The sequence below is a fragment of the Ranitomeya imitator genome, chromosome 5, assembly GCF_032444005.1.
Source record: "Ranitomeya imitator isolate aRanImi1 chromosome 5, aRanImi1.pri, whole genome shotgun sequence".
Taxonomy (NCBI): Eukaryota; Metazoa; Chordata; class Amphibia; order Anura; family Dendrobatidae; genus Ranitomeya; species Ranitomeya imitator.
The window spans coordinates 481,296,732-481,322,751 of record NC_091286.1 but is presented as its reverse complement, the minus strand read 5'-3'; the positions used below and the strand labels follow the sequence as shown (position 1 = coordinate 481,322,751).

Here is a 26,020-nt window from a genome sequence, read left to right as displayed (position 1 = left end):
GAGTGGTCTCCCTCTAATGTTTGCAGCTGCGTCCGCAAAGCCCTAGGCCGTCAGGAACTCGGATATAGCAATGGAAGAAAATTACTGCGGACTTGGTGAGCACTGCCAAAACATACTGCAAAAGCAGCCCAGGATTTTTTTTAAATAAAAGAAGTGAAATATTCTGCAATGGCCGAGTTAATCCCCAGACCCACAAACAAGCAACAACAGTAAAGGCCTGGTAAAGGATCACAAAGGAGGAAAAGCAGTGTTTGGTGATGTTCATGATTTCCAGACATTAAGCAATCATTGCCTGCTAATTATGCTCTTCAAAGTACAAAAAATGAATATTTTATTTATGGCAAAGTTAATATAATTTTGTCCAATTACTTTTGAGCCTCTGAAATCAGGAAGCTTTGTAGAGAATGGCTGCAATTTCTAAAGGTTTCGCATTTTTGTCCAACCACTTTAATTAAACCTGAAAGTCTGCACTTCAATTGCATCTCAGTTTCATTTTATATCAAACATAGTGGCCTTCAGAGCCCAAATCACGAAGACTCGGTCACTGGCCAAATATTTCTGAACCTAACTGTATATACAGTATATACAGTCAATAAGGAATGCATGACTGTATGGAGATATATTGTATGTAGGGTGTATATACTTATATAACGCTCCAACCTAAACTGCAACGACAGGGTGAACAGAGCTTTACTTGTAGAGTGCTTGCATATGAAAGCGAGTGTGTAGACAGGGGTAATTGTAGACTGCTTTCGTTGTAACTGCCTGGTCAGCACACTCTGTCTCTGGGTCACTCAGATTGTGTTGTGTGAGTAACTTAATATTAGGACTTATGACATTTACCTACTTGGTTAGTCAACAGTGGCTTTAAGTGAACAGAATGACAGACATGACAAGTGATTGTACACAGATACATGTTTAATATACAGTACAAGAACACATAGTTGTCAAGGGCTCAGTTCACCCTCTAGAATGAGCTACTTTTCTATTATCCTTGTGGGTCTCTTGTTTCTCTTTATCTTGCATTCTTGAAACATTTTCTCATTTACTTGTTTTGCTTCTCGCTCACGTTGCAATATTTCTCTTGGGAAGAGGCTTCCCTCATCAAACACGGCTTTCAGGGCTACAATAGTGATAGAATCACATTTACATTATTCATGCGACTGGCAAGAGCCCAAAAAGACTTTATTAACACCAATGACTGCTAAACTGACCCAGTTTCACATTATTATCCTATCTCTTATCACAGACAAGGTGACATTTTCATATGACCAAGGGTACAAGCAATCCAAAGTGAGGAACTTGTTTCAGTAAATACAGTGCATGCCATTAGCGGGTTTCTGCTTCCTTTTTCCCCGCACACATTTCAGAGTATATTAGAAAAAAAACTCTAATCTTCAAGATTTTCCTTTTAGTAAGACAATAATTCTCATTAGTATGTATTTGCCATACATATACAAGGTGGATTTTCAGTTTGTTGTAATAACAAGTAGAGATAAGTACGGCATTTAAACCTGAACCCTTATCATCTCTATTCGTTTTTCACAATGTAAAGTATGATACCTTTGTGACTCTCCTCTCTTAAAATTAAATACAGTTTTAACCTTCTCCAAATGCAAAGAGGCAATGTATTTTCTTCTTTCCTAGTATATTGTTACTGGAATCAAGTTTCAACACCCCTGTTGGTAAATCCACTCCACTATTGTTGTAAAATCGTGGCATTAAATGGGGATAGAATAGGGTAGATCCTTGGAAGATCCTCACAATATCTCATTTTGGTATTTCATACTATGTTGGGATATACTTATGTTGATTAAGCAGGTAGTTCTTAATTCTCTATGTGTCTCCATTTTTGAATGTCACAGATGGGCACATCAGTCATTGGGCTGGCTGGTGGAAATGATTCGGGACTCGAGAGCATGTTGTGAAAAATGTTATACACATGTCTCTGAAGACGAATGAGATATTATGTGTTCAATCATCATCAGCATTATTTTTTTTAAAAAGTGGATGGAAATTGTCTTTTATATTATAGTAAGCTTCCCTATAAGAAGGTTCACTGTTAGTAATACCTTTTGCAATATACTTTACTATAGGATCTTTTAGTTATGTTATCTGTATAGTACATACAATATTACTGGTATAATTTTTAGGATTAGGGTGGACCAGGGAATGTATGAGGTAAGGCTGGTTTCAGCAGAGGTGTATCTAGGGTTTCCGGCACCCGGGGCAAGAATTCATTTTGGTTTCAATGATCAGTGAAAAACTGAGAGAAGCAGAAGAGAAGCTCGTTGTCACAGGACCACAAGTATGAAAGTCGCATATAAGTGACGTGTCCATGTGTCGACTACTGGAACTTGCAGAGCTGAATCCTGACATCGCAGGCTTCTGAATTCTCACAACGAATGCACTGCACACTTTTAGGATTCTCCCTTGCCTGTGGACAGTCATGTCAGCACAAGCATGCGATTTGTATACTTCTGAACACATTATGACTAGACGTGCCCAGCCTCGCTCAGTTCAATGAGTGAGGCCACACATGTCTAGTCAGCATGTGACCGCATGTATCTAAATCGCCAGCATGAGAGAATCCTGACAGTGTGCAGGGCGCACTGTGAGAATTCAGAAATCTGCAGTCACAAAGAATAACTGCAGACTCATTACAAACCTGGACATTCCGTTTAAAGCTCCTGTTAGGACTGGCGGAACGCACCAAGACAGATGATATAGATGCGTTCGCAGTCCGGGGTCCACCGTGCAGGTGAAAACCTGCTGCTAGCAATTTGCAGACTATATGGCGGTACACTAAAGTATACACGCGTGGGTTAAACCTCACCCAGTGTGAAAGAAGCAATCCTGTTAAGTCACAGGACCGCGGTACCGCACCTAAAGCGCGAGCAAGTAGTCAGCGAACTCAACCCCAACTAGGATTGAAGTTCGATTAGACCCTTGCTGGCACAACACCGCAACTGGGTGTATAAGGAAACAGAATAACAATATTAAGGCACAAGAGTGCATGCGGTGCCGCACTGACGAATGCCACTAACCACCCAGGCTTGGGTAAGGAAAGCACAGAGGAAGTGCACGGCGCCGTACTGGCGGTCACAGCAACTGGACGCTGTAATGTGTGATTCGTGCTGTAGGATAAGTCGGGCGCTAGATAGCAACCATACACCTTCCGCGAACAGACATTCAATAGGGCAGGGGTATCCAAGGACGACTTGCACTCACAACATACACACATTAGCAATTGTAAGACAATACTAGCGCATGGCCGTGCGGTCATGCGCAGCCTATATAGTTGCAGCACAGGAAGTGGCTACAGCACTTTTGCCCTTCCAAGACCTGCCAAGAGGACCAATGGAATGTGCTGCAGAGCCTGAGCACATGACCCTCGATCTCCAACGGGAGATCTTACCCTGGGCATGCTCAGTACGTGCAGACAAGGACTTAGTCCCAGAGAAGTCCGCTCGCTGCTGACCAGCACTGACTTTAATGGCAGAGACTGGAGAAGCAGCAGTAACTCTCAGAACAGAGTGAGAATGAGCAAGACGCTGGGACCGACGTCTTTGCTGAGCAGACTCCACTGCGGCCGGATAAGAATGGGAGACCGCAGCGGAGGTGGCTCGAGATTCCCCCTGTGCAGAAGCGGGAACTCGACCCCTAACATTACCCCCCCTCCTAGGCCCCCCCCCCTCCTTGGGCCTCGCTACGTTCGAAGGCAGCAATGAGCTGCGGAGCCCGAATGTGCTCAGCAGGCTCCCGGGATCTATCCTCAGGACCGTAACCCCTCCAGTCCACCAAATAAAATTTTTTGCCACGAACCACCTTGTACCCCAAGATAGCGTTCACCTCGTAATCGTCCGTAGACGAACCCGACGTCCCAGTAGATGACTCAGAAAACCGGGACATGTAGACGGGCTTAAGGAGGGACACATGAAAGGTGTCGGTGATACCTAGGCGTGGAGGAAGGGCCAAACGGTAAACCACAGGATTAACCTGTTCGAGGACCTTAAAAGGACCTAAGTAGCGAGGTGCAAATTTGGTAGACTCAACTCGCAGCCTGATGTTACGGGCGAAGAGCCACACTAAGTCGCCAGGAGCAAAGGTTGGAGCGGGGCGCCGATGTGCGTCGGCGGAGGACCTCATTCTCTCCTTGGAAGCCTGAATGGCATCCTGAGTGCGATCCCATATGTCCCGTGCCTCCACAGCCCAGTCTGCCACCCTGGAATCGGCGGAAGACACGGGCATGGGCACAGGTACCCGCGGGTGCTGACCATGGTTAAGGAGGAATGGAGTCTGTCCAGTGGAATCAGCGACAGCATTGTTAAGAGCAAACTCCGCCCACGGTAGCAAAGATGCCCAGTCATCCTGCTTAGCAGAAACAAAATGTCACAGATATGTGACCAAAGTCTGGTTGGCTCTCTCTACCAACCCATTTGTCTCGGGATAAGCCGAAGAGAGATTCAACTCGATACTGAGAAGACGACAAAGCTCTCTCCAGAACCGAGACGCAAACTGGGGACCTCGGTCACTGACAATTTTGTCTGGCATACCGTGAAGACGAAAGATGTGTTTGACAAACAACGCTGCCAAGGCCCGTGCAGAAGGTAACCGGGGAAGTGGCACCAAATGCACCATTTTAGAAAAATGGTCGGTGATTACCCAAATAATGGTACAGCCACGAGACTTGGGCAGACCCACATCAAAATCCATCCCGACCATCTCCCAGGGCCTGTCTGCCACCGGCAGAGGGTATAACAAACCAGCTGGCCGTTGTCGGGAAGACTTATTCTTGGCACAAGAGACACATGCCTGAACATAGTCTCCGACGTCACGAACCATATGTGGCCACCAGTACATTCTCGCCAGTAACTCAGATGTCCTTTTTGCCCCAAAGTGTCCACCCACTCTGGACGAATGAGCCCAAGAGAGAACCTCCGGACGCAAATTGATGGGAACAAAAGTCTTGCCCGGAGGCACAGACTCTAGCGAAACCGGAGCTACAGTTCTCAGGCTCTCCGAAGGGACAATGAGCCGAGGCTCGTCCTCCTCCTCCTCAGCTGACACGAAGGAGCGAGAGAGAGCGTCAGCACGAATGTTCTTCTCCCCGGCGAGATAATATAGGGTAAAGTGGAACCGGGAGAAAAACAAGGACCATCTGGCCTGACGAGAATTCAGCCGCTGGGCTGTTTGTAAATATACCAAATTCTTGTGATCCGTGAAAACTTGGAAAGGGAACTGAGCACCTTCCAAGAGATGTCTCCACTCCGAAAAGGCCAACTTCATTGCCAGCAACTCCCTATCCCCGATGGAGTAATTTCTCTCCGCTGGTGTGAAGGTCTTTGAGAAAAAGAAGCATGGGTGCTTCCGACGCTGAGCATCCTTTTGATAGAGGACTGCTCCAGCACCAACGGATGAGGCATCCACTTCCAAAAGGAATGGCTTACCCACATCGGGACGATGTAAGATGGGAGCGCTGGCAAAATGGGACTTTATAGAAGTGAAGGCCTTGGAGACCCCTTCGGACCACGATTTGGGATTCGCTCCCTTCTTGGTGAGGGATACCAAGGGAGCTACCAAAGTTGAGAAGTGGGGAATGAACTGGCGATAGTAATTTATGAACCCCATAAAGCGCTGCACCGCTTTAAGAGAATGGGGTTCCTGCCAGTCCATCACTGCTTGTAGTTTGGCAGGATCCATAGCCAATCCCTGGGCCGAGATGATATAGCCCAGGAAAGGCAAGGACTCCTGCTCAAACACACACTTCTCCAACTTTGCATATAAGGAATTCGCCCGTAAGAGTTCGAAGACTCTGCCAACATCTCTCCGGTGGGAGTCAATATCTGGAGAGAAGATGAGAATATCATCCAGATAGACTACGACCGAGGTAGAAAGCATATCCCGGAAGATATCGTTGACAAAGTCCTGAAAAACGGCTGGGGCATTACAGAGCCCGAAAGGCATCACCAGGTACTCATAGTGCCCATCCCTGGTATTGAAAGCCGTTTTCCACTCGTCCCCCTCACGGATGCGAATCAGATTGTAGGCACCCCGCAGATCTAATTTGGTGAATATTTTAGCTCCCCTTAATCTGTCAAAGAGCTCCGATATCAGGGGCAATGGGTATTTGTTCTTAATAGTGATAGCATTGAGACCCCTGTAATCGATGCAAGGACGTAACTCCCCGTTCTTCTTTTGCACGAAGAAGAATCCCGCCCCTGCCGGAGACACTGACTTCCTTATAAACCCTCTTGCCAAATTCTCCTGAATGTATTGAGACATAGCCTCCGTCTCAGGGAGAGAGAGGGGATATACCCTTCCCCGAGGAGGTTCGGCTCCAGGCAAGAGGTCGATAGGACAGTCGTAAGGGCGATGGGGCGGTAGAGTCTCAGCAGCCTTTTTAGAGAACACGTCTGCATAACACCAATAATACCTGGGAAGTGATGAAAGATCTGCGGGTACCTCGGTAGTAGAGACCTGTACACACTCACTCACACACCTGCCCAAACAAGACTTACTCCAACCCAATATTCTCCCTGAGGACCACTCAATATGTGGGGAGTGGTAACGGAGCCAGGGTATTCCCAGTAAAATCTCATCCATTCCCTCAGGAAGGACAAGAAGGGAAATAATCTCCTGGTGGGAAGGAGATATGGACAGCGAGAACGGAACTGTCTGGTGTGTGATTTGCAGTGGGAGTGTCGCCCCATTCACAACTCTAACCGTTATTGGTTTGGCGAGCATGACTAGTGGTATAGCATGACGTGTAGCAAAAGCAGAGGACATGAAGTTTCCCTCTGCTCCTGAATCCACACAAAGCTCGACTGTTAGAGTGGAGGAGCCTAACAGGATTGTCCCTTTAAAGGATAGTTTGGAGGAGAATGCTGCTGTGTCTAGTGAACCTCCCCCAATGGTTACTAGACGCGATCGTTTCCCGACCGTTGCGGACATTTATTGGCGTAATGTCCATGTTGTTGACAGTTATTACAAACCACGGGTACTCGAGCGGCTAGAGATTTAATTCCCGCTCGAGAAACCTCCATGGCCTCATGGGAATCCGACGCCAAGACAGGGGATTCCAGAGGTCTGGCGAAAGTTGGAGCCAGCCGAAACCTCTGCCTACACTGGGTCCGCTCGAACCTCCGCTCGTGAAAACGGAGGTCGATGCGGTAGACACAGAGATAAGTTCCTCCAGTGTGGCCGGTATCTCCCTAGTGGCCAAGGCGTCCTTCACATGGTCTGCCAGTCCCCTCCAGAACACCGGAATAAGAACTTTGTCTGGCCACTCTAACTCTGAAGCTAGAGTCCGGAACTGGATGGCAAACTGGCTGACCACGGACGTACCCTGTGTAATAGACAACAATTGGAGTGCAGTGTCGTGGGTAACCCGAGGCCCTAAAAAGACCTGCTTCAGAGTGTCCAACAAGAGAGGAGCACTCTGTACCACACGATCATCTCGCTCCCAGAGTGGCGTTGCCCACTCCAACGCCCTGCCTGACAAGAGAGATAGGATAAATCCCACTCTCGTCCGCTCCGTAGGAAAACGTGACGCCAGGAGCTCAAGATGTATAGAGCACTGGCTCACGAATCCGCGAGAATGTTTACTGTCGCCAGCAAACTTGTCAGGAAGCGGGAGACGGGATAAAGTCGGAGCAGGGGTGGCAGCGGACAAACTGGCTGCGGCTACACTTGCAGCCTGCACAGCTACAGCAGTGACATCCACAGCTGAGGTTGTACGCTCAAGAGCCGCCAACCTTCCCTCCAGCTGCTGGATGTACCTCTGTAAACGCTGGTCGTCCGCCATTTCACTAGCCAGACCCTGGCGCTAGTATTATGTTAGGACTGGCGGAACGCACCAAGACAGATGATATAGATGCGTTCGCAGTCCGGGGTCCACCGTGCAGGTGAAAACCTGCTGCTAGCAATTTGCAGACTATATGGCGGTACACTAAAGTATACACGCGTGGGTTAAACCTCACCCAGCGTGAAAGAAGCAATCCTGTTAAGTCACAGGACCGCGGTACCGCACCTAAAGCGCGAGCAAGTAGTCACCGAACTCAACCCCAACTAGGATTGAAGTCCGATTAGACCCTTGCTGGCACAACACCGCAAGTGGGTGTATAAGGAAACAGAATAACAATATTAAGGCACAAGAGTGCATGTGGTGCCGCACTGACGAACGCCACTAACCACCCAGGCTTGGGTAAGGAAAGCACAGAGGAAGTGCACGGCGCCGTACTGGCGGTCACAGCAACTGGACGCTGTAATGTGTGATTCGTGCTGTAGGATAAGTCGGGCGCTAGATAGCAACCATACACCTTCCGCGAACAGACATTCAATAGGGTAGAGGTATCCAAGGACGACTTGCACTCACAACATACACACATTAGCAATTGTAAGACAATACTAGCGCATGGTCGTGCGGTCATGCGCAGCCTATATAGTTGCAGCACAGGAAGTGGCTACAGCACTTTTGCCCTTCCAAGACCTGCCAAGAGGACCAATGGAATGTGCTGCAGAGCCTGAGCACATGACCCTCGATCTCCAACGGGAGATCTTACCCTGGGCATGCTCAGTACGTGCAGACAAGGACTTAGTCCCAGAGAAGTCCGCTCGCTGCTGACCAGCACTGACTTTAATGGCAGAGACTGGAGAAGCAGCAGTAACTCTCAGAACAGAGTGAGAATGAGCAAGACGCTGGGAACGACGTCTTTGCTGAGCAGACTCCACTGCGGCCGGATAAGAATGAGAGACCGCAGCGGAGGTGGCTCGAGATTCCCCCTGTGCAGAAGCGGGAACTCGACCCCTAACAGCTCCTAACATAAATAAAAACATGAGAATTAGTTAACATTTACATTCAGGTACCTTATAGATGACGTCGTCTCTGGAGCCGATCTCTTTCTTTTCTTCATCTTGTCCAGACCCCATGATAAGTTTTCTCATCCACAGCCGTCTCTGCAGATTTCCATCTTCTCTGTTCTTTTGCAGAAAATCTCCACATGATGCCCTTAAAGATACAAGTGTCATTAAAATGCTCCTGAATAAAAAATTGCCCCTCACTATATTGTCTGCACAAAATATGACCCCCACACTGTCCCTCTTATGGTTCATGCTCTTCACACTGACCTCTCATTTCCATACCAGTCCTCTCTTCACATTGTCCTCTCATACTGTGTTCCCCCTATAGGGCCCAGTATTTATACTGCACTCTATCATCAAACTCCCCCTTCCTCTTATACTGTCCCCCCCGGCTGTGACCTCACACTGTCCCTCCATGCTACACCCCCACTATTCAGTTTCTATTCTGTGCCCACTCACTTTTGTCCCCCCATACTGTCTCCTCACACTATTCCCCTCCCTCCTTATACTGTCTCCTCTCACATCCCTCCTGTTCACCATATTGTCTCCCCATATTTACCCCCTCACTTTCTATACTGCCTGCTTACCTAACTCCCCATACTGTGTCTGCACACATCCCATCACCCTCACTACCCGTACTCTGTCCACATACATTTTTCACATCGCTCTTCATACTGTGCCCTCATTCTCCCATATTGTTTCCTAATACATGCCCCCCATTCCCTCATACTGTTTCCTCATACATGCCCCCAATTCACCCATACTGTTTCCTCAAACATGCCCCCAATTCCCCCATACTGTTTCCTCATACATGCCCCCCATTCCCCCATACTGTTTCCTCATACATGCCCCCAATTCCCCTGTACTGTTTCCTCATATATGCCCCCCATTGCTCTTCATTTTGTGTCCTCAAGTATCCCACACACATTAAATCCCCCATCCCCACTACAAATCTCACCCCCCATCCCCAAATTCTCCCCACACATAATAAATCCCCCTATCCCCACTCAAATTGTCCCCACACATATTATTGTCCTCTACCCCACCCCATCGTTGCTCTCTTCACCACCTCCATCATTGCCTTCTCCGTCATGCCCATCATTGCCCATTTCACCACCTCCAGCATTTCCTCCCCAGCAATCCCTCATTGCCCTTTCCACCACATCCATCATTTCCTCCTCCTCCACCATCCCCATCCTTGCCTATTCCACCACTTCCATCATTTCCTCCTCCCCCACCATCCCCATCCTTGCCCATTCCACCACTTCCATCATTTCCTCCTCCCCCACCATCCCCATCCTTGCCCATTCCACCACTTCCATCATTTCCTCCTCCACCACGATCCCCATCCTTGCCCATTCCACCACTTCCATCATTTCCTCCTCCACCACCATCCCCATCCTTGCCCATTCCACCACTTCCATCATTTCCTCCTCCACCAACATCCCCATCTTTGCCCATTCCACCACTTCCATCATTTCCTCCTCCACCACCATCCCCATCCTTGCCCATTCCACCACCATCCCTATCCTTGCCCATTCCACCACTTCCATCATTTCCACCTCCACCACCATCCCCATCCTTGCCCATTCCACCACCATCCCCATCCTTGCCCATTCCACCACTTCCATCATTTCCTCCTCCACCACCATCCCCATCATTGCCCTCTCCTCCCCCTACACACACACACCATTTACTTCTCTGCACATTCCCCTGCAGCGCGCAACACACACTTACGCATGCATGCGTGTGTGCACACACACACACACACACACCCCTCTCACCTCTCCTCATGCTCTGTCGCAGCATCTCCATTGCCTTCCTCTGACACAGCCGGCCACTGAATGATGACGTCATCCAACGGCGCATTTGTGTGAGAGGAAGCGCGGGCAAGCCTGGCAGGAAGCAGGAAGACAGATCGCTGCAGCTCCGCTGCTATTTTCTCTTGTAGGCAGCGGAGCTGCAGGGATTTCTCCCTGCCTGCCACAGCCACCCTGCAGGGGGCCCCCTCCACCTCCGCACCTGTTGGGAGTCGGCGCTCTGCAGTTTCTCTGTGCCGGCTGTCAGCTTGACAGTCGGCACAGAGAACAGCTGACTCCCAGACCGGGGGCGGTAGAATGCATCCGCCGGGGAGACGCTGTGGACCGCCACATTAGGCGGCCCAACTGCGCCCCCCTGCCGGCTGCACCTGGGGCACATGCCCCGGCTGCCCCCCCCCTAGATACGCCACTAGGTTTCAGACTAGCGTACGGGATGGCTGCGGATGGCAGCGTACTTCCTCCCTTCTTCCTCCCTGAAACCCTGCCTACGCTCCACCTACTACTCCTTGCGTCCTGCGTTGCCCTGCGTACCTATCTTTAACATTGGGTACGCAGGTCAGGCGAATGTATGCGAATGCCTTCGCATGCGCCGTTTTGACGCTGCTCCGACCGCAACAAAATGCAACATTCGCCTAGCCTGCATACCTAATGTTAAAGATAGGTATGCAGGGCAACACAGGATGAAAGGAGTAGTAGGCAGAGCATAGGCAGGATTTCAAGGAGGAAGAAGGGAGGAAGTACGCTGCCATCCGCAGCCCTCCCGTACGCAAGTGTGAAACCAGCCTTAGCCATCATGTAGCGAGGGTATTATTGTAGTCATATTAATAGGGTGCCAACCTCCGTAGCTTGTCAAGAAAAATTGTACATGTAAATAGGGTGAAGACAGAAAACATTGAGTCTCCCTAATATCTATACCCTATATAGTATGTCCAGCCTCTGAGCCAGTACATTAACCCCTTTACCCCCAAGGGTGGTTTGCACGTTATGGACCGGGCCAATTTTTACAATTCTGACCACTGTCCCTTTATGAGGTTATAACTCTGGAACGCTTCAACGGATCCCGGTGATTCTGACATTGTTTTCTCGTGACATATTGTACTTCATGATAGTGTTAAAATTTCTTTGATATTACCTGCGTTTATTTGTGAAAAAAATGGAAACATGGCGTAAATTTTGAAAATTTTGCAATTTTCCAAATTTGAATTTTTATGCAATTAAATCGCAGAGATATGTCACACAAAATACTTAATAAGTAACATTTCCCACATGTCTACTTTACATCAGCACAATTTTGGAACCAAAATTTTTTTTTGTTAGGGAGTTATAAGGGTTAAAATTTGACCAGCAATTTCTCATTTTTACAACACCATTTTATTTTAGGGACCACATCTCATTTGAAGTCATTTTGAGGGGTCTATATGAAAGAAAATACCCAAGTGTGACACCATTCTAAAAGCTGCACCCCTGAAGGTTCTCAAAACCACATTCAAGAAGTTTATTGACCCTTCAGGTGTTTCACAGGAATTTTTGGAATGTTTAAATAAAAATTAACATTTAACTTTTTTTCACAAAAAATTTAGTTCAGCTCCAATTTGTTTTATTTTGCCAAGAGTTACAGGAGAAAATGGACCCCAAACCTTGTTGTACAATTTGTCCTGAGTACGCCGATACCCCATAAGTGGAGGTAAACCACTGTTTGGGCGCATGACAGAGCTTGGAAGCGAAGGAGCGCCATTTGACTTTTTAATGCAAAATTGACTGGAATTGAGATGGGACGCCATGTTGCGTTTGGAGAGCCACTGATGTGCCTAAACATTGAAACCCCCCACAAGTGACACCATTTTGGAAAGTAGACCCCCTAAGGAACTTATCTAGAGGTGTGGTGAGCACTTTGACCCACCAAGTGCTTCACAGAAGTTTATAATGCAGAACCGTAAAAATAAAAAATATTTTTTTTTCACAAAAATTATTTTTCGCCCCCAATTTTTTATTTTCCCAATGGTAAGAGAAGAAATTGGAACCAAACAGTTGTTGCACAATTTGTCCTGAGTACTCTGATACCCCATATGTGGGGGTAAACCACTGTTTGGGCGCATGGGAGACCTCGGAAGGGAAGAAGCGCCGTTTGACCTTTCAATGCAAAATTGATAGGAATTGAGATGGGACGCCATGTTGCATTTGAAGAGCCACTGATGTGCCTAAACATCGAAACCCCCCACAAGTGACACCATTTTGGAAAGTAGACCCCCTAAGGAACTTATCTAGAGGTGTGGTGAGCACTTTGACCCACCAAGTGCTTCACAGAAGTTTATAATGCAGAACCGTAAAAATAAAAAATAATTTTTGTGAAAAAAAAATGATATTTTCGCCCCCAATTTTTTATTTTCCCAATGGTAAGAGAAGAAATTGGAACCAAAAAGTTGTTGTACAATTTGTCCTGAGTACGCTGATACCCCAAATGTGGGGGTAAACCACTGTTTGGGTGCATGGGAGAGCTCGGAAGGGAAGGAACGCCGTTTGACTTTTCAATGCAAAATTCACAGGAATTGAGATGAGACGCCATGTTGCGTTTGGAGAGCCACTGATGTGCCTAAATATTGAAACCCCCCACAAGTGACACCATTTTGGAAAGTAGACCCCCTAAGGAACTTATCTAGATGTGTGGTGAGCACTTTGACCCACCAAGAGCTTCACAGAAGTTTATAATGCAGAGCCGTAAAAATAAAACAAAAATTTTTTCCCACAAATATTATTTTTTAGCCCCCAGTTTTGTATTTTCCCGAGGGTAACAGGAGAAATTGGACCCCAAAATTTGTTGTGAAATTTGTCCTGAGTGCGCTGATACCCCATATGTGGGGGGGAACCACCGTTTGGGCGCATGGGAAGGAGCGCCATTTGAAATACAGACTTAGATGGAATGGTCTGCAGGCGTCACATTGCGTTTGCAGAGCCCCTAATGTACCTAAACAGTAGAAACCCCCCACAAGTGACCCCATATTGGAAACTAGACCCCCCAAGGAACTTATCTAGATGTGTTGTGAGAACTTTGAGCCCCCAAGTGTTTCACTACAGTTTCTAACGCAGAGCCGTGAAAAAAAAAAAATTCCCCCCAAAATTATATTTTAGCCCCCAGTTTTGTATTTTCTCGAGGGTAACAGGAGAGATTGGACCCCAAAATTTGTTGTGCAATTTGTCCTGAGTGCGCTGATACCCCATATGTGGGGGGGAACCACCGTTTGGGCGCATGGGAGGGCTCGGAAGGGAAGGAGCGCCATTTGGAATGCAGACTTAGATGGAATGGTCTGCAGGCGTCACATTGCATTTGCAGAGCCCCTAATGTACCTAAACAGTAGAAACCCCCCACAAGTGACCCCATATTGGAAACTAGACCCCCCCACGAACTTATCTAGATGTGTTGTGAGAACCTTGAGCCCCCAAGTGTTTCACTACAGTTTATAACGCAGAGCCGTGAAAATTAAAAAATCTTTTTTTTCCCACAAAACTTATTTTTTAGCCCCCAGTTTTGTATTTTCCCAAGGGTAACAGGAGAAATTGAACCCCAAAACGTGTTGTCCAATTTGTCCTGAGTACGCTGATACCCCATATGTTGGGGTAAACTCCTGTTTGGGCACACGGGAGAGCTCGGAAGGGAAGGAGCACTGTTTTACTTTTTCAACGCAGAATTGGCTGGAATTGAGATCGGACGCCATGTCGCGTTTGGAGAGCCCCTGATGTGTCTAAACAGTGGAAACCCCCCAATTATAACTGAAATCCTAATCCAAACACACCCCTAACCCTAATTCCAATGGTAACCCTAACCACACCTCTATCCCAGACACACCCCTAACCCTAATCCCAACCCTATTCCCAACTGCAAATGTAATCCAAACCCTAACCCTAACTTTAGCCCCAACCCTAACTGTAGCCTTAACCCTAACTGTAGCCTTAACCCTAACTGTAGCCTTAACCCTAACTGTAGCCTTTACCCTAACTGTAGCCTTAACCCTAGCCCTAACCATAACCCTAGCCCTAACCCTAGCCCTAACCCTAGCCCTAACCCTAGCCGTAACCCTAGCCCTAGTCCTAACCCTAACCCTAACCCTAACCCTAGCCCTAACCCTAGCCCTAACCCTAACCCTAACCCTAACCCTAGCCCTAACCCTAGCCCTAGCCCTAACCCTAGTGGGAAAATGGAAATAAACAAATTTTTTAATTTTTTTTTATTTTTTCCTAACTAAGGGGGTAATTAAGGGGGGTTTGATTTACTTTTATAGCGGGTTTTTTAGTGGATTTTTATGATTGGCAGCCGTCACTCACTGAAAGACGCTTTTTATTGCAAAAAATATTTTTTGCGTTACCACATTTTGAGAGCTATAATTTTTCCATATTTGAGTCCACAGAGTCATGTAAGGTCTTGTTTTTTGCGGGACGAGTTGACGTTTTTATTGGTAACACTTTCGGGCACGTGACATTTTTTGATCGCTTTTTATTCCGATTTTTGTGAGGCAGAATTAGCAAAAACCAGCTATTCATGAATTTCTTTTGGGGGAGGAGTTTATACCGTTCCACGTTTGGTAAAATTGATAAAGCAGTTTTATTCTTCGGGTCAGTACGATTACAGCGACACCTCATTTATATCATTTTTTTTATGTTTTGGCGCTTTTATACGATAAAAACTATTTTATAGAAAAAAATAAGTATTTTTGCATCGCTTTATTCTGAGGACTATAACTTTTTTATTTTTTTGCTGATGTTGCTGCATGGCAGCACGTTTTTTGCGGGACAAGATGACGTTTTCAGTGGTACCATGGTTATTTATATCTGTCTTTTTCATCGCGTGTTATTCCACTTTTTGTTTGGCGGTATGATAATAAAGCGTTGTTTTTTGCCTCGTTTTTTTTTTTTTTTCTTACGGTGTTTACTGAAGGGGTTAACTAGTGGGCCAGTTTTATAGGTCGGGTCGTTACGGACGCGGTGATACTAAATATGTATACTTTTATTGTTTTGGTTTTTTTATTTAGATAAAGAAATGTATTTATGGGAATAATATTTTTTTTCATTATTTAGGATTTTTTTTTTTTTACACACTTGTAAAAATTTTTTTTTTACTTTTTTACTTTGTCCCAGGGGGGGACAATACAGATCGGTGATCTGCCAGTTTGCACAGCACTCTGACAGATCACCGATCTGTCAAACAGCGCTGCAGCCACCTCCCTCCCTGCAGGACCCGGATCCGCGGCCATCTTGAATCCGGGATTTGCTGCAGGGAGGAAGGTAGGAGACCCCCGGAGCAATGCGATCACACCGCGTTGCTGCGGGGGTCTCAGGGAAGCACGCAGGGAGCCCCCTCCCTGCGCGATGCTTCCCTGCACCGCCGGCACATCGCGATCATGTTTGATCGCGGTGTGCCGGGGGTTAATGTGCCGGGGGCAGTCCGTGACGGCTCCTGGCACATAGTGCCGGATGTCAGCTGCGATAAGCAGCTGATACCCGGCCGCGACCGGCCGCGCTCCCCCCGGGAGCGCGGCCGATCGCCTATGACGTACTATTCCGTCCTTGGGAAGTAAAGCCCACCCCACATGGACGGAATAGTACGTCTAATGGCAGAAAGGGGTTAATAAACATTTTGCGTAGTGTTATTTCTTGTGCCTTTTATGACTATTATATGTTTATCTATGGAGAAATGCAATTTGTGGCTTTATTTAATATGTTTTAATAAAGATTTGTGTTTTCAATAATTGAGGATTTACTGTCCTTACTTAGTTTAATTGCTTCACAACATGGCCAATTTCCATATTTGCATCTTCATTTTTTCCTCCACTTCTTCTCAGAGCTCTTTTATTTTTTGCCCACATAGACATAGGAGGGCTTGTTTTTTGCGGGACAAGTTGTACTTTGATTGACACTGTTCATTTTACCACATAGTGTACTGTGAACGGGAAAAAAAATTGCTAATGGGGAGAAATTATGAAAACCCCCCACAATTATGTCATTGTTATTTGGTAATTGTTTTTACAGGGTACATGTTGTAGTAAAAATGACCTTGCAATATGATTCAGAACATCAACGCGATGTGCAGTTTTTGTATCATTTTATTGGTGAAATAAAAGAATTTGCAAAATAAAAATTGTGGGGTTGGGTTGCCATTTTCCGAGACCCATACATTTTTTCATGATCAATGGAGCTGTGTGATGGCTAATTTTTTTGCGAGGCGAGACAAAGTTTTTATTGATTCTATTTTCGGATAGATATATCTTATGGATTACTTGCCGGCGAGTATGCAGTGCTACTGTCAGAGTTTGACAGTGATATACATTTTAACAAATGCTAGCGCAGCTCTTCTCCACCTGAGAGTCTTAGAGGCAGGTCCTAGCTGTGACACACACTCATCACATGCTGAGTATGGCACATGCATGTCATGAAGGGGTTCATTTTTGTGACAACCCAGTATTTTGCTTTACCTTATGCCTGTAAGGCAAACATACTGAACTTTCCTAACTTCCCTGCTGGTCACCAATATCAGATGTGATCACTCCATCCCTGACCGTGGTGGGAAATGTGCACCATCAAGCCTGTATGATTGGCAATGCTACAAGTTCCAGGGAAAGCTCTGCTGAGCAGCCTATCAGGAAGGTAGATCAAGATTACATTGAGAGGGAAAGCCAATCACAAGTGCAGATCAGCAGTCGAGTGAGAAGGCAAGGTTGGTATCTAATGAACGTTCAAGTTCAAAGTCCTCTATTTAATCCCGCTTACTCATTTTGGCATTCACAGTTATTGTGTATACCATTACTTTGGTGACCAAAAACCTAAGGATTGACTGCAATATTTCTGACCTGGCTTGGTTCCTGTGGTTCCTTATCAATCTTCTGTTTACCCCTGATAGCGCTTTTAGATTTAAGCCTTAATCTGCCAAATCTCTCTCTACATCTGCCAATGCTCTCTGACCTCCTGAACTTTGAACTAATATTTCTGTAATACACTTGGAACTCTGATTTTGTCCTTGTTCCTGTCTTTTTGGTTCAGAACTGGCATATTTACATTTTCCATTCTATTTGATCTTATCTTCACCAGCAGCAAATATGCAAAATGGGGCTAGTTTGAAGAATATAAGGTTTATCACATATTCTGGTTTGTTTCACACTAGTCTCCATGTTTCTTGTTTCCATATGTTCCCATTTATAGTTTTGCTGCCATCAGTCTGAATCTACAATGTGGACATTCCAATAAGAACAGGGAAAACCAATGCATAAACAGCTGTGTCCAAACTTTTACTGGTAATGTAATTGTAATGTATTGTGGCCATGTTCTGATTACTTACTTTCCGTGAAGGTGGGAGATTGTACAATATTAGTAGTTTTTTCTTCTACCTTCTCTCCAAAGTATTTGTCAGGATTTACAAAAAAATCAGGTTTGCTCATTTCAGCAGTTTCCCGCAGAGAACTGATGTTTAACAAGCTGAAGGTACCTGCCATGAGTCACATAGAACAGTCATTAAACTTAGTTTGTAGAGTTTTACCAAGCTTCGTATTAATCACTACTGCAAACATTCAATCTACAAAATAGCACAGCCACATGAAAGATGTGCATTCAATTTATTCTACTCAAATGGAAAGATTATGAATTCTATCAGGTAAAGTTACAATTGAAAATGTAGAAAATACAAAGCATATCTCTTGTTTCACAACAATCTGCAGTACAACTATAGGGGAGTGAGGAAAACTCCTCACATTCAGGCCTTAGCACTTGGGGGGACTTTATGCCACCCTGCCACATAAGACCAGTGGTGCCATGCGGATATTTGGTGGCATACTGTTGTATTATGAACTGCAACTGCATATGGAGGAAAGAGAAAAACCTATTCTGAAGATCTTAAAAAAAATGAATGCAAACTACAAAAAAAAGGGTCCGGACATCTTTAGTATTTGATTAATATTCATGCACAAATTTGCTGTGGCCAATATTCATTTTATATACATACACTTTGAGTCATTTGAATACAGTGTGCGTCATATATGCATCCAGTGTGCATCACATTCGGGAGCGTGCCTTTGCCTGACGAAACGCACCAAGGGGTTGTGGCACCATTGCTGTTTACAGGTAAACCATCATTATTTATATATAATTGCAGCACTATATGCTATGTTAGTTAATACCTTGTTTGTTTGTCCACTGCGGTAGCCTTATGCACTGTGCAGTTTCTAAGCAATTTGGTTTAAACAGGCCTATTTTTGATGTGTTTATGTAATTATATTTATGCACAACATCTCTCTGCTGCTATAGTACTATTGTTCAGCTGTGGTGCCACAATATTTTTTGTCTCACCACTGAGCATTTGGGCTTGCTTTGTGTTTTTTAAAGTGTTTTTATCATTGTTGTATTTTGATCCAATAAAGAATCTTTTCTGTACCTTATAGTTCTGTGTGCGCCCTCCCTCCTTATATGTCCTGACCCTTCAGGCGCTGAACTCCAGTATTCAGCAGTCCTATATCTCAATGCCCATATGATACCTAATTTATGATTTATATGATTTAGTTTGGGTGGCATTGCTTGTCTGGGGATTTACTTTTGTTCAATTCAAGACTGTCTACATAGTAGCAGCTGTGATGGGAAATGCTGACTATCTTTTACCCATCACATGCTCTAGTGCTCTAGTTCTATCCCATATACTTCTGTCATTTGATAATCCTTCAAATGTTGCATTTTTGGAAAGCCACACTCCATTACAATTCCTTTGAAAAGCAAAATTAAAGGATGTCATAATCAGATCACCAGCTTTAGTTTCACGGACCTTATTTGACCTGTTCTATACTACAGCACACTTATATAGGTGCCCCAATAGGATTTCAAATCTGTAACATTATTAACGTGCTTGGTTCCAAATCCAGGTGAGATGTGCGGACACCTCGATTTTCAGGTCTGGCGGGTTCGGCCGAACAGTTACAAAAAGTTTGGGTTCGGATACTAGCACAGTACCTGGATCAATTCAGAACAGGTGCTGAACTTATCTGTTCGGGTTCGTCCATCTCTAAACTCAACCACACCAAAGACAACCTTAATTTATAACTTCTGGATTTGTATTATCAAGACAATGATATAAATGCTCCCCTTAACTAATATAACTAACCAATTATTAACATAAGTCATTGCTTAGATTTGATCAAAAAGTTTTACAGGACCCTGACCATTGTGAGCCTCCTACTGCCTGCAACATCTCAGAACCTATTCTGATGTTCAGCCCTCAGTATAATGTGTGTAATGATGCATCGTAATGACTACAAATTGAAATAGTAATCAGAAGAAGCCCTAGGATGCGGTATGTCGTAGAAGGTTCATGGTGTCCTGGCAGCTAAACCAAAGCAGGGTGGACCTTGTGACATCTCAAAACTTTTTCTGACTAGCAGGCCCCTGTAATGCAAAATGTGCATAATGCAACTTAATGCCTACAAATGGGCTTATTACTCAGAAGAGGCCCTGGGATGATATGGATAGTAGGATCTTCACAGTTTTCTGGTCCTGGACTAAAGACGTGGCCACGGGAATAGGGTGGTGAAAATCTTGTTGCACAAGTCTATTGCTGAACTATCAACAGTGCTAAATATTTTATTTTATTACCTTATATAAAGTTGTCAGAATAACAAACTAAATCATTGGGTTTAGAATATTGAAATTTTAGTTTCTCATATGATTTACAGTTGAATACTGATGGCAGTCACATTAATATTCATAATGTGTGTCACCTTCATATTTTGGCTTGCTAATCACAGCACTATATTTGTAAGCAATGTTTTACATCATGCTTCAAGATACCTTGCAAGTTTAATGAACAGTTTCCATTGTCACAAATCAAAAAACTTTCTTAAAGTAACATTGTGACTGGTGATATATTATTTATGATTATGATGCTTCGGTAAAACGATCATATCATAAATTTCATATGGATCAATCACAACAAATATGTCTGTGCACTTACCAATTGCATTTTGGACTGAATCCCCAATGAAGTTTGAATGTAACTTTTCTTTTAACCCATTTCTTCTGTAGCTTTTACCTAAGATTGTGTTTTCCCATGGACTATTCCTAAATAAATTTTAAAAAAAATTAATAGTTAATACAAAATGTGTTAATCATTTATGTGGGTAAAATGCCAGAAGAAACAACTGGGATTTAAGCCAAATTGCGATTGTTTTGTCTTATTTCTGATTGTAACATTTTATAAAATATAATAAAAATTACACTTATTAAAAAGAACCCCATATGAATAAAATGTAATCTTCTTGCATTGAGGAATAGAATAATACCAATGTAAGAGTGTACACTAGGGCATATTTTGTGCCTCCCATCCTAATGTGTCAGCTCCAGGAAAAAAAGTAGAATGTCTTTAAAAAAAATAAAACTTAAAAAAGAAGATAAGTGCTGAACGACATGGGAATATCCCAAAAAATTACCAGTAAGTATAAGCCCTTGAGTTATCTTCCTTTGTCAAGTACCTAAAAGATCTACAGTACATAAAGTCAATATTTCGTAGCTAAAGTTTATCTGTTTTTTTTCTAAACTTGTAAACATATAATTTTGCTGCTACTACAACCCTCATAGCAGTAATCACTTAGGGACTGATTATTCATTTGATTTTTTTTTTATTTTTTTTAAGTGACTTGTTTTTTGTATTGTGGTGTTGGCTGTTGGTTTTAACACCAAATTCTTTAAATTGGTGCACACAAGTTAATGATTTTCGCACAAAATGAAAATGCTCTTTATTTGTCTTTTACTCTCTTCACTCCATTTCAGAACAAAAGGTCACACTAAACTTTAAAGTGTTACATATTAGTCTTCAGCTGGAAAAAATAAAAATTACTAGAATAGTAGAAAATTGTCACATTTTTCAAAGTCACAAGCAACTGCTGAATTAGGCTAAAACCAGACTCATAAGGCAGAACAGATAAAAACAGACAAAATCAAATAAAGTTCGCATAAAAAGAGAACATTGAATAATGAATAAGGCACAAACGTAAAAGTTACTTTTGGGATCACTAAGGTTAAGTTCCCACAATGAATTTTTGGTGAGTTTTTGACATTGCTTATTTTTACTGTGCAAAAAAACACAATGTCTTATAGTGTCAGCAAAGTGGATGGGGTTTATAGAAATCTTCTGCCCACTGTATTTTATTTTATGCAGCATAACCTGACCTGCGGTAAGTGTTTGAAATCTGCAACACTTCAATCTCTCTTGCAAGTATGCTTAGTTTTAGGCTGGGGTAACACTAGCGATGAATACGGACGAATGCTATGCGATAAAACATCACATAGCACTCGGACCAGTATTCATCTATGGGGCAGATCACGTCAGCGTTTTTTATCTCGGCCGTTTACAACGTGCAAGTGAAATCGCAGCATGCTGCGATTGTCACCGACACTCGGCCGAGTCTCGGCTCACTCGCACCCATATAAGCCTATGGGTGTGAAGTGAGACAACGTGCATTACTCGGATATCATCTGAGTGATGTGCGATATACGCTGACCCCGCCAATGGAGGAGATGGAGAAATTCATTTCTCCACCTCCTCCGCAGCTCTGCGAGAGGCTCGGAGCACAGACGCATGACACTCGGCTCCCACTCGCTGCAGAGCAGGAGCAGTAGGTCATTAGCATATCGCATCTGATGCTCTGGCATCAGATGCCATACGCTCGTCTGACCTCGGCCTTATGTTCAGATTTTTCTCATAGAATAGTTTTAGATTCGAAAAATCAGCAGGAAAAATGCACGTGGGTCTTTAATGGGTTCCAATTGCAAAAACTCATTAAATCCACACATAAACTTTTGTAAAAGCCAAATATTAGGGAATATCAAAAACAAAGCAAAGAGACAAGCGTTAAAAAAAATGCACACAAAAACATAGGTAAATTACATTATTTGTGTTTTTATCACTAATAGGTGCAAAAATAGTTCAGAAATGCAAGAGCAAAACTCATAAAATACTCATCGTGAAAACATAGCCTTATACCCCAGAAGAAAGTGCACAGACAATTATTAATTGGGGCGTGAGTGTCTTAGGCTATGTTCACACGTTGCATTTTTTTATACAAATTTTCACCTGCGTTTTACAGTATCAGCAAAGTTCATGAGATTTCAGAAATCTCATGAACACAGCTTGTTTTTTTATCCACAGTATTTTGTGCAAAACCTTGGGTTTTGCAGAATGGAGCATGTCACTTATTTCAGCATTTTTTCAGCATATTTCATCCACCCATTGTGCTGCAAAAAAGGCTGAAAAAACACAGGTATCAGTTTTTGTTGCATTTTTGGTGCCAGAACCTGATGAAGTAGAATCAGATTTGTTTTCTGCACTAAACTTTATCAGCATGCACAAGAGACAAATGTACCATGACAAAAATGCAGGAAAAAAACGCACTAAAAATGCATTTAAAAAACAACAAAAGCTAAGCAAAACCTGCTTTTTTGCAGTAAGTCTCTTACTGCCAAGAGAGCAATTTTTGCCTGAGTGAAAACACACATATAAAACGCAACTTGTGAACAGAGTCTTGAACAACAAATCTATCAGCGAATATGGAAGTCATTACCAAGTTGTTTTCAGTTTGTTAGTTGTTTATTTTGATTTTTTTTACAGGGGACAAGGGCTTCAATGGAATGGGTGTAAGCCTAGATCCATATTGCGTTAGGGCAATCCGTTTAATGGATCCATTTGAAAGCAGCACTAACGCAATGTAATGGACACGTTAACTGTTATGATCTGGTGGCCTTGGAGCAGCATGAGACGTACTCTGCAGAAGGTGGCCCCTGTACTGACCGCAAACCCTGAACCTAGCAGCGCAACTAGAAGTAGCCGTGGGGGGTACCTAACACTCCCTAGACCCCTCGACACAGCCTAAGAAACTAACTACCACTAAAGATAGAAACAGGAAACCTATCTTGCCTCAGAGAAAATCCCCAAAGGACAGACAGCCCCCCACATATATTGACTGTGAGAGGAGAGAGAAAAAACATACGCAGACATGAAATCAGGATTTAGCATAGGAGGCCATACTAGCTAAATAGAAAGAATAGAACAGAGTACTATGCGGTCAGTATTAAAACACTAGAAAATATCCACCACAGAAAATACAAAACACCACATCTGACTAAAGACATGGAGGGTATATCTGCATCTCCAGAGACACAGCAAGGCTGCAAAAAATACTTCACGGACAAAGCTGGACAAGAAAAAACATGAAAATGCGCAGAACTATAAGGTCCACAGCAGGTGGACAGCAAAAACAAAGCCAGGACTTATCTTAGAAGAAAAGCACAGCGAACAGGAGAGACCAGAAGGGATGTGAATCCTCCAAAAAACAATGGACAACTGGCAGGGACTAAAGAGTCCTGCAAAGGTATATACCCCAGTCAGTTTTGCAATTAGTAGATATACCTGTCCAATCCTGCAGTCCAGGCACAACTGCATTACCCTCTACAACCACCGGAGGGAGCCCAAAAGCTGAATTCACAACAGTTAACGCACCCATAGACTTCCATTAATGTAACGGATCCTAACGCATGTAAAAAACGGCATGCATTTGAAATGGTCCGTTAGTTCGTGACACAACTTCCAACGCGGACTAACACATTTTTGGGTCTGGTACGGCAAACGCACAGTGAATGGAAGCATTTATTCTGCATAGAACTCCATTGCAAATGCAGGCAGACACACAGCCACATGCATTAACGTAGCGTTAACGCAATGGAAAAAAGACAAGACAATTTGGGCTCATTTTTAGCGCATCTGTTTAATGGATCCATTAAACAGATTGCCCTAACGCAATGTGGACCTAGCCTAATGTGAGTATCATGGTTGTTTATTATTTTCATTTTTTTACAGGTGACATGGCCATCAATGGATTAAGCATAAGGTGAGTATAACTGCTTTTTTATTTCAATTTCAATCAATGGAGACTGTCTTTGTTTCAAATAAATTATTTAATACTGGCTGTGTCTTTTTTACAATTTATCTATGGAGTTAGTAAGGGAGAGTCATCTTATAGATGCCTCTCCATTACTAACCTGTGGGCTTGATGCCGAAGATCGTATTAATAAGTTCACACAGCAAGATTTTCTAAAAAGAAAAAGAACTAATGAATCTGTACTGGAAAAAACAACAGAGAATAAGAATTTTTCGTTCTGCTTTAAGCACAGCAATTTAGATAAAGTGATCCATGCCTCCATTCGGAAAAATTGGCACGTGTTACAAACCGATAGAGATCTGTCATCGATCTATAAACATCCCCCAAAATTTGCATATAAACGCGCTCATAATTTGTCAGATTTACTGATACACAATAGAATGACTACATCTAGAAATAGTTGGCTTACCAGTAACACACCAGCCGGTAATCATAGATGCGAGAATTGCAGGTTTTGCCATCTCCATATAACTAAAAATCCACTCCAAATAGGTTCCATCACCCATACCGTGAGAGATTTTATTTTTTGTAAGAGCAAATTTGTGATCTATGTGCTGTTCTGCCCATGCCGATATTTTTATATCGGTAAGACAATTAGACCTTTAATTGTGCGTTTCAAAGAGCATTACAATTCTATTAAGACGGGCAAAGGTTGCTTAAGATTAATCCAACACATGACAGAAAAACATGATGCTAATCCCGATTTGCTTAGTTTTGCTGGCATAGAAATCGTGCCGTACCCCCCACAGGGAGGTGATCAGAATAGAATTCTTTTACAAAAAGAAGCCAAATGGATCTTAAACGCTAATGCACAGGGGCCGATTGGCTTAAATGACCGGCTTGACATGTCTGTATTTTTATAATACTGTCCAAAGGTTATAATACTGATGTGAATTAATTTGTCTTGTAATACTCATATAGAAAATAATACCTTGTGGTATATATGTTAAATTTGAAGTACCCTTTAGGTAGTGTCAGTCTGTATGTAGATTATTATTTTAATATGTCACATTTATGCACTAATCACAATTATTTAGTTTGTTATATTTATGTTTCCAATTGTGTGTACACGTCAGAAATCCTTTAAAAGGAAATTACGTGTCGTAATCTACTATTCGGACCCGTTGAAGCACCTGTGTGTGCGAAACGGCCGTCGTCCGTGCTCCTATACCGCACCCTCATGTTTGACCTGATGTCCTGACGGATGTATTTTTGAGTTGTTCTCCAATAAAGTCCACGATCTTCACAGCTATATTGGGGTGAGTGCCGCATATTGTTCTCCTTCTTTTTACATTTGGACTTGTTAGTGAATACTTCGTATGCAGAGCACCAATACCCGGAGCTTTTGTGACGCCTGACATATCGCTGCCCATTAAGAGTCCTGCC

At 43.7% G+C, this 26,020-nt stretch overlaps 1 protein-coding gene across 1 annotated transcript in view; it reads right to left on the bottom strand.

The window, feature by feature from the left end:
- Nucleotides 1-902: 902 nt before the first annotated feature.
- The window catches only part of WDR49 (WD repeat domain 49), a 279,492-nt gene continuing 254,374 nt past the window's right edge, over nt 903-26,020 (bottom strand). Inside the window, exons 16-18 of the mRNA XM_069727387.1 lie at nt 20,656-20,762; nt 18,004-18,150; nt 903-1,123 (exon numbers count right to left, since the gene is read on the bottom strand). Coding sequence (XP_069583488.1) covers nt 978-1,123; nt 18,004-18,150; nt 20,656-20,762 — 400 coding nt within the window. The 3' untranslated portion in view covers nt 903-977. The remainder of the gene's footprint in view (nt 1,124-18,003; nt 18,151-20,655; nt 20,763-26,020) is intronic.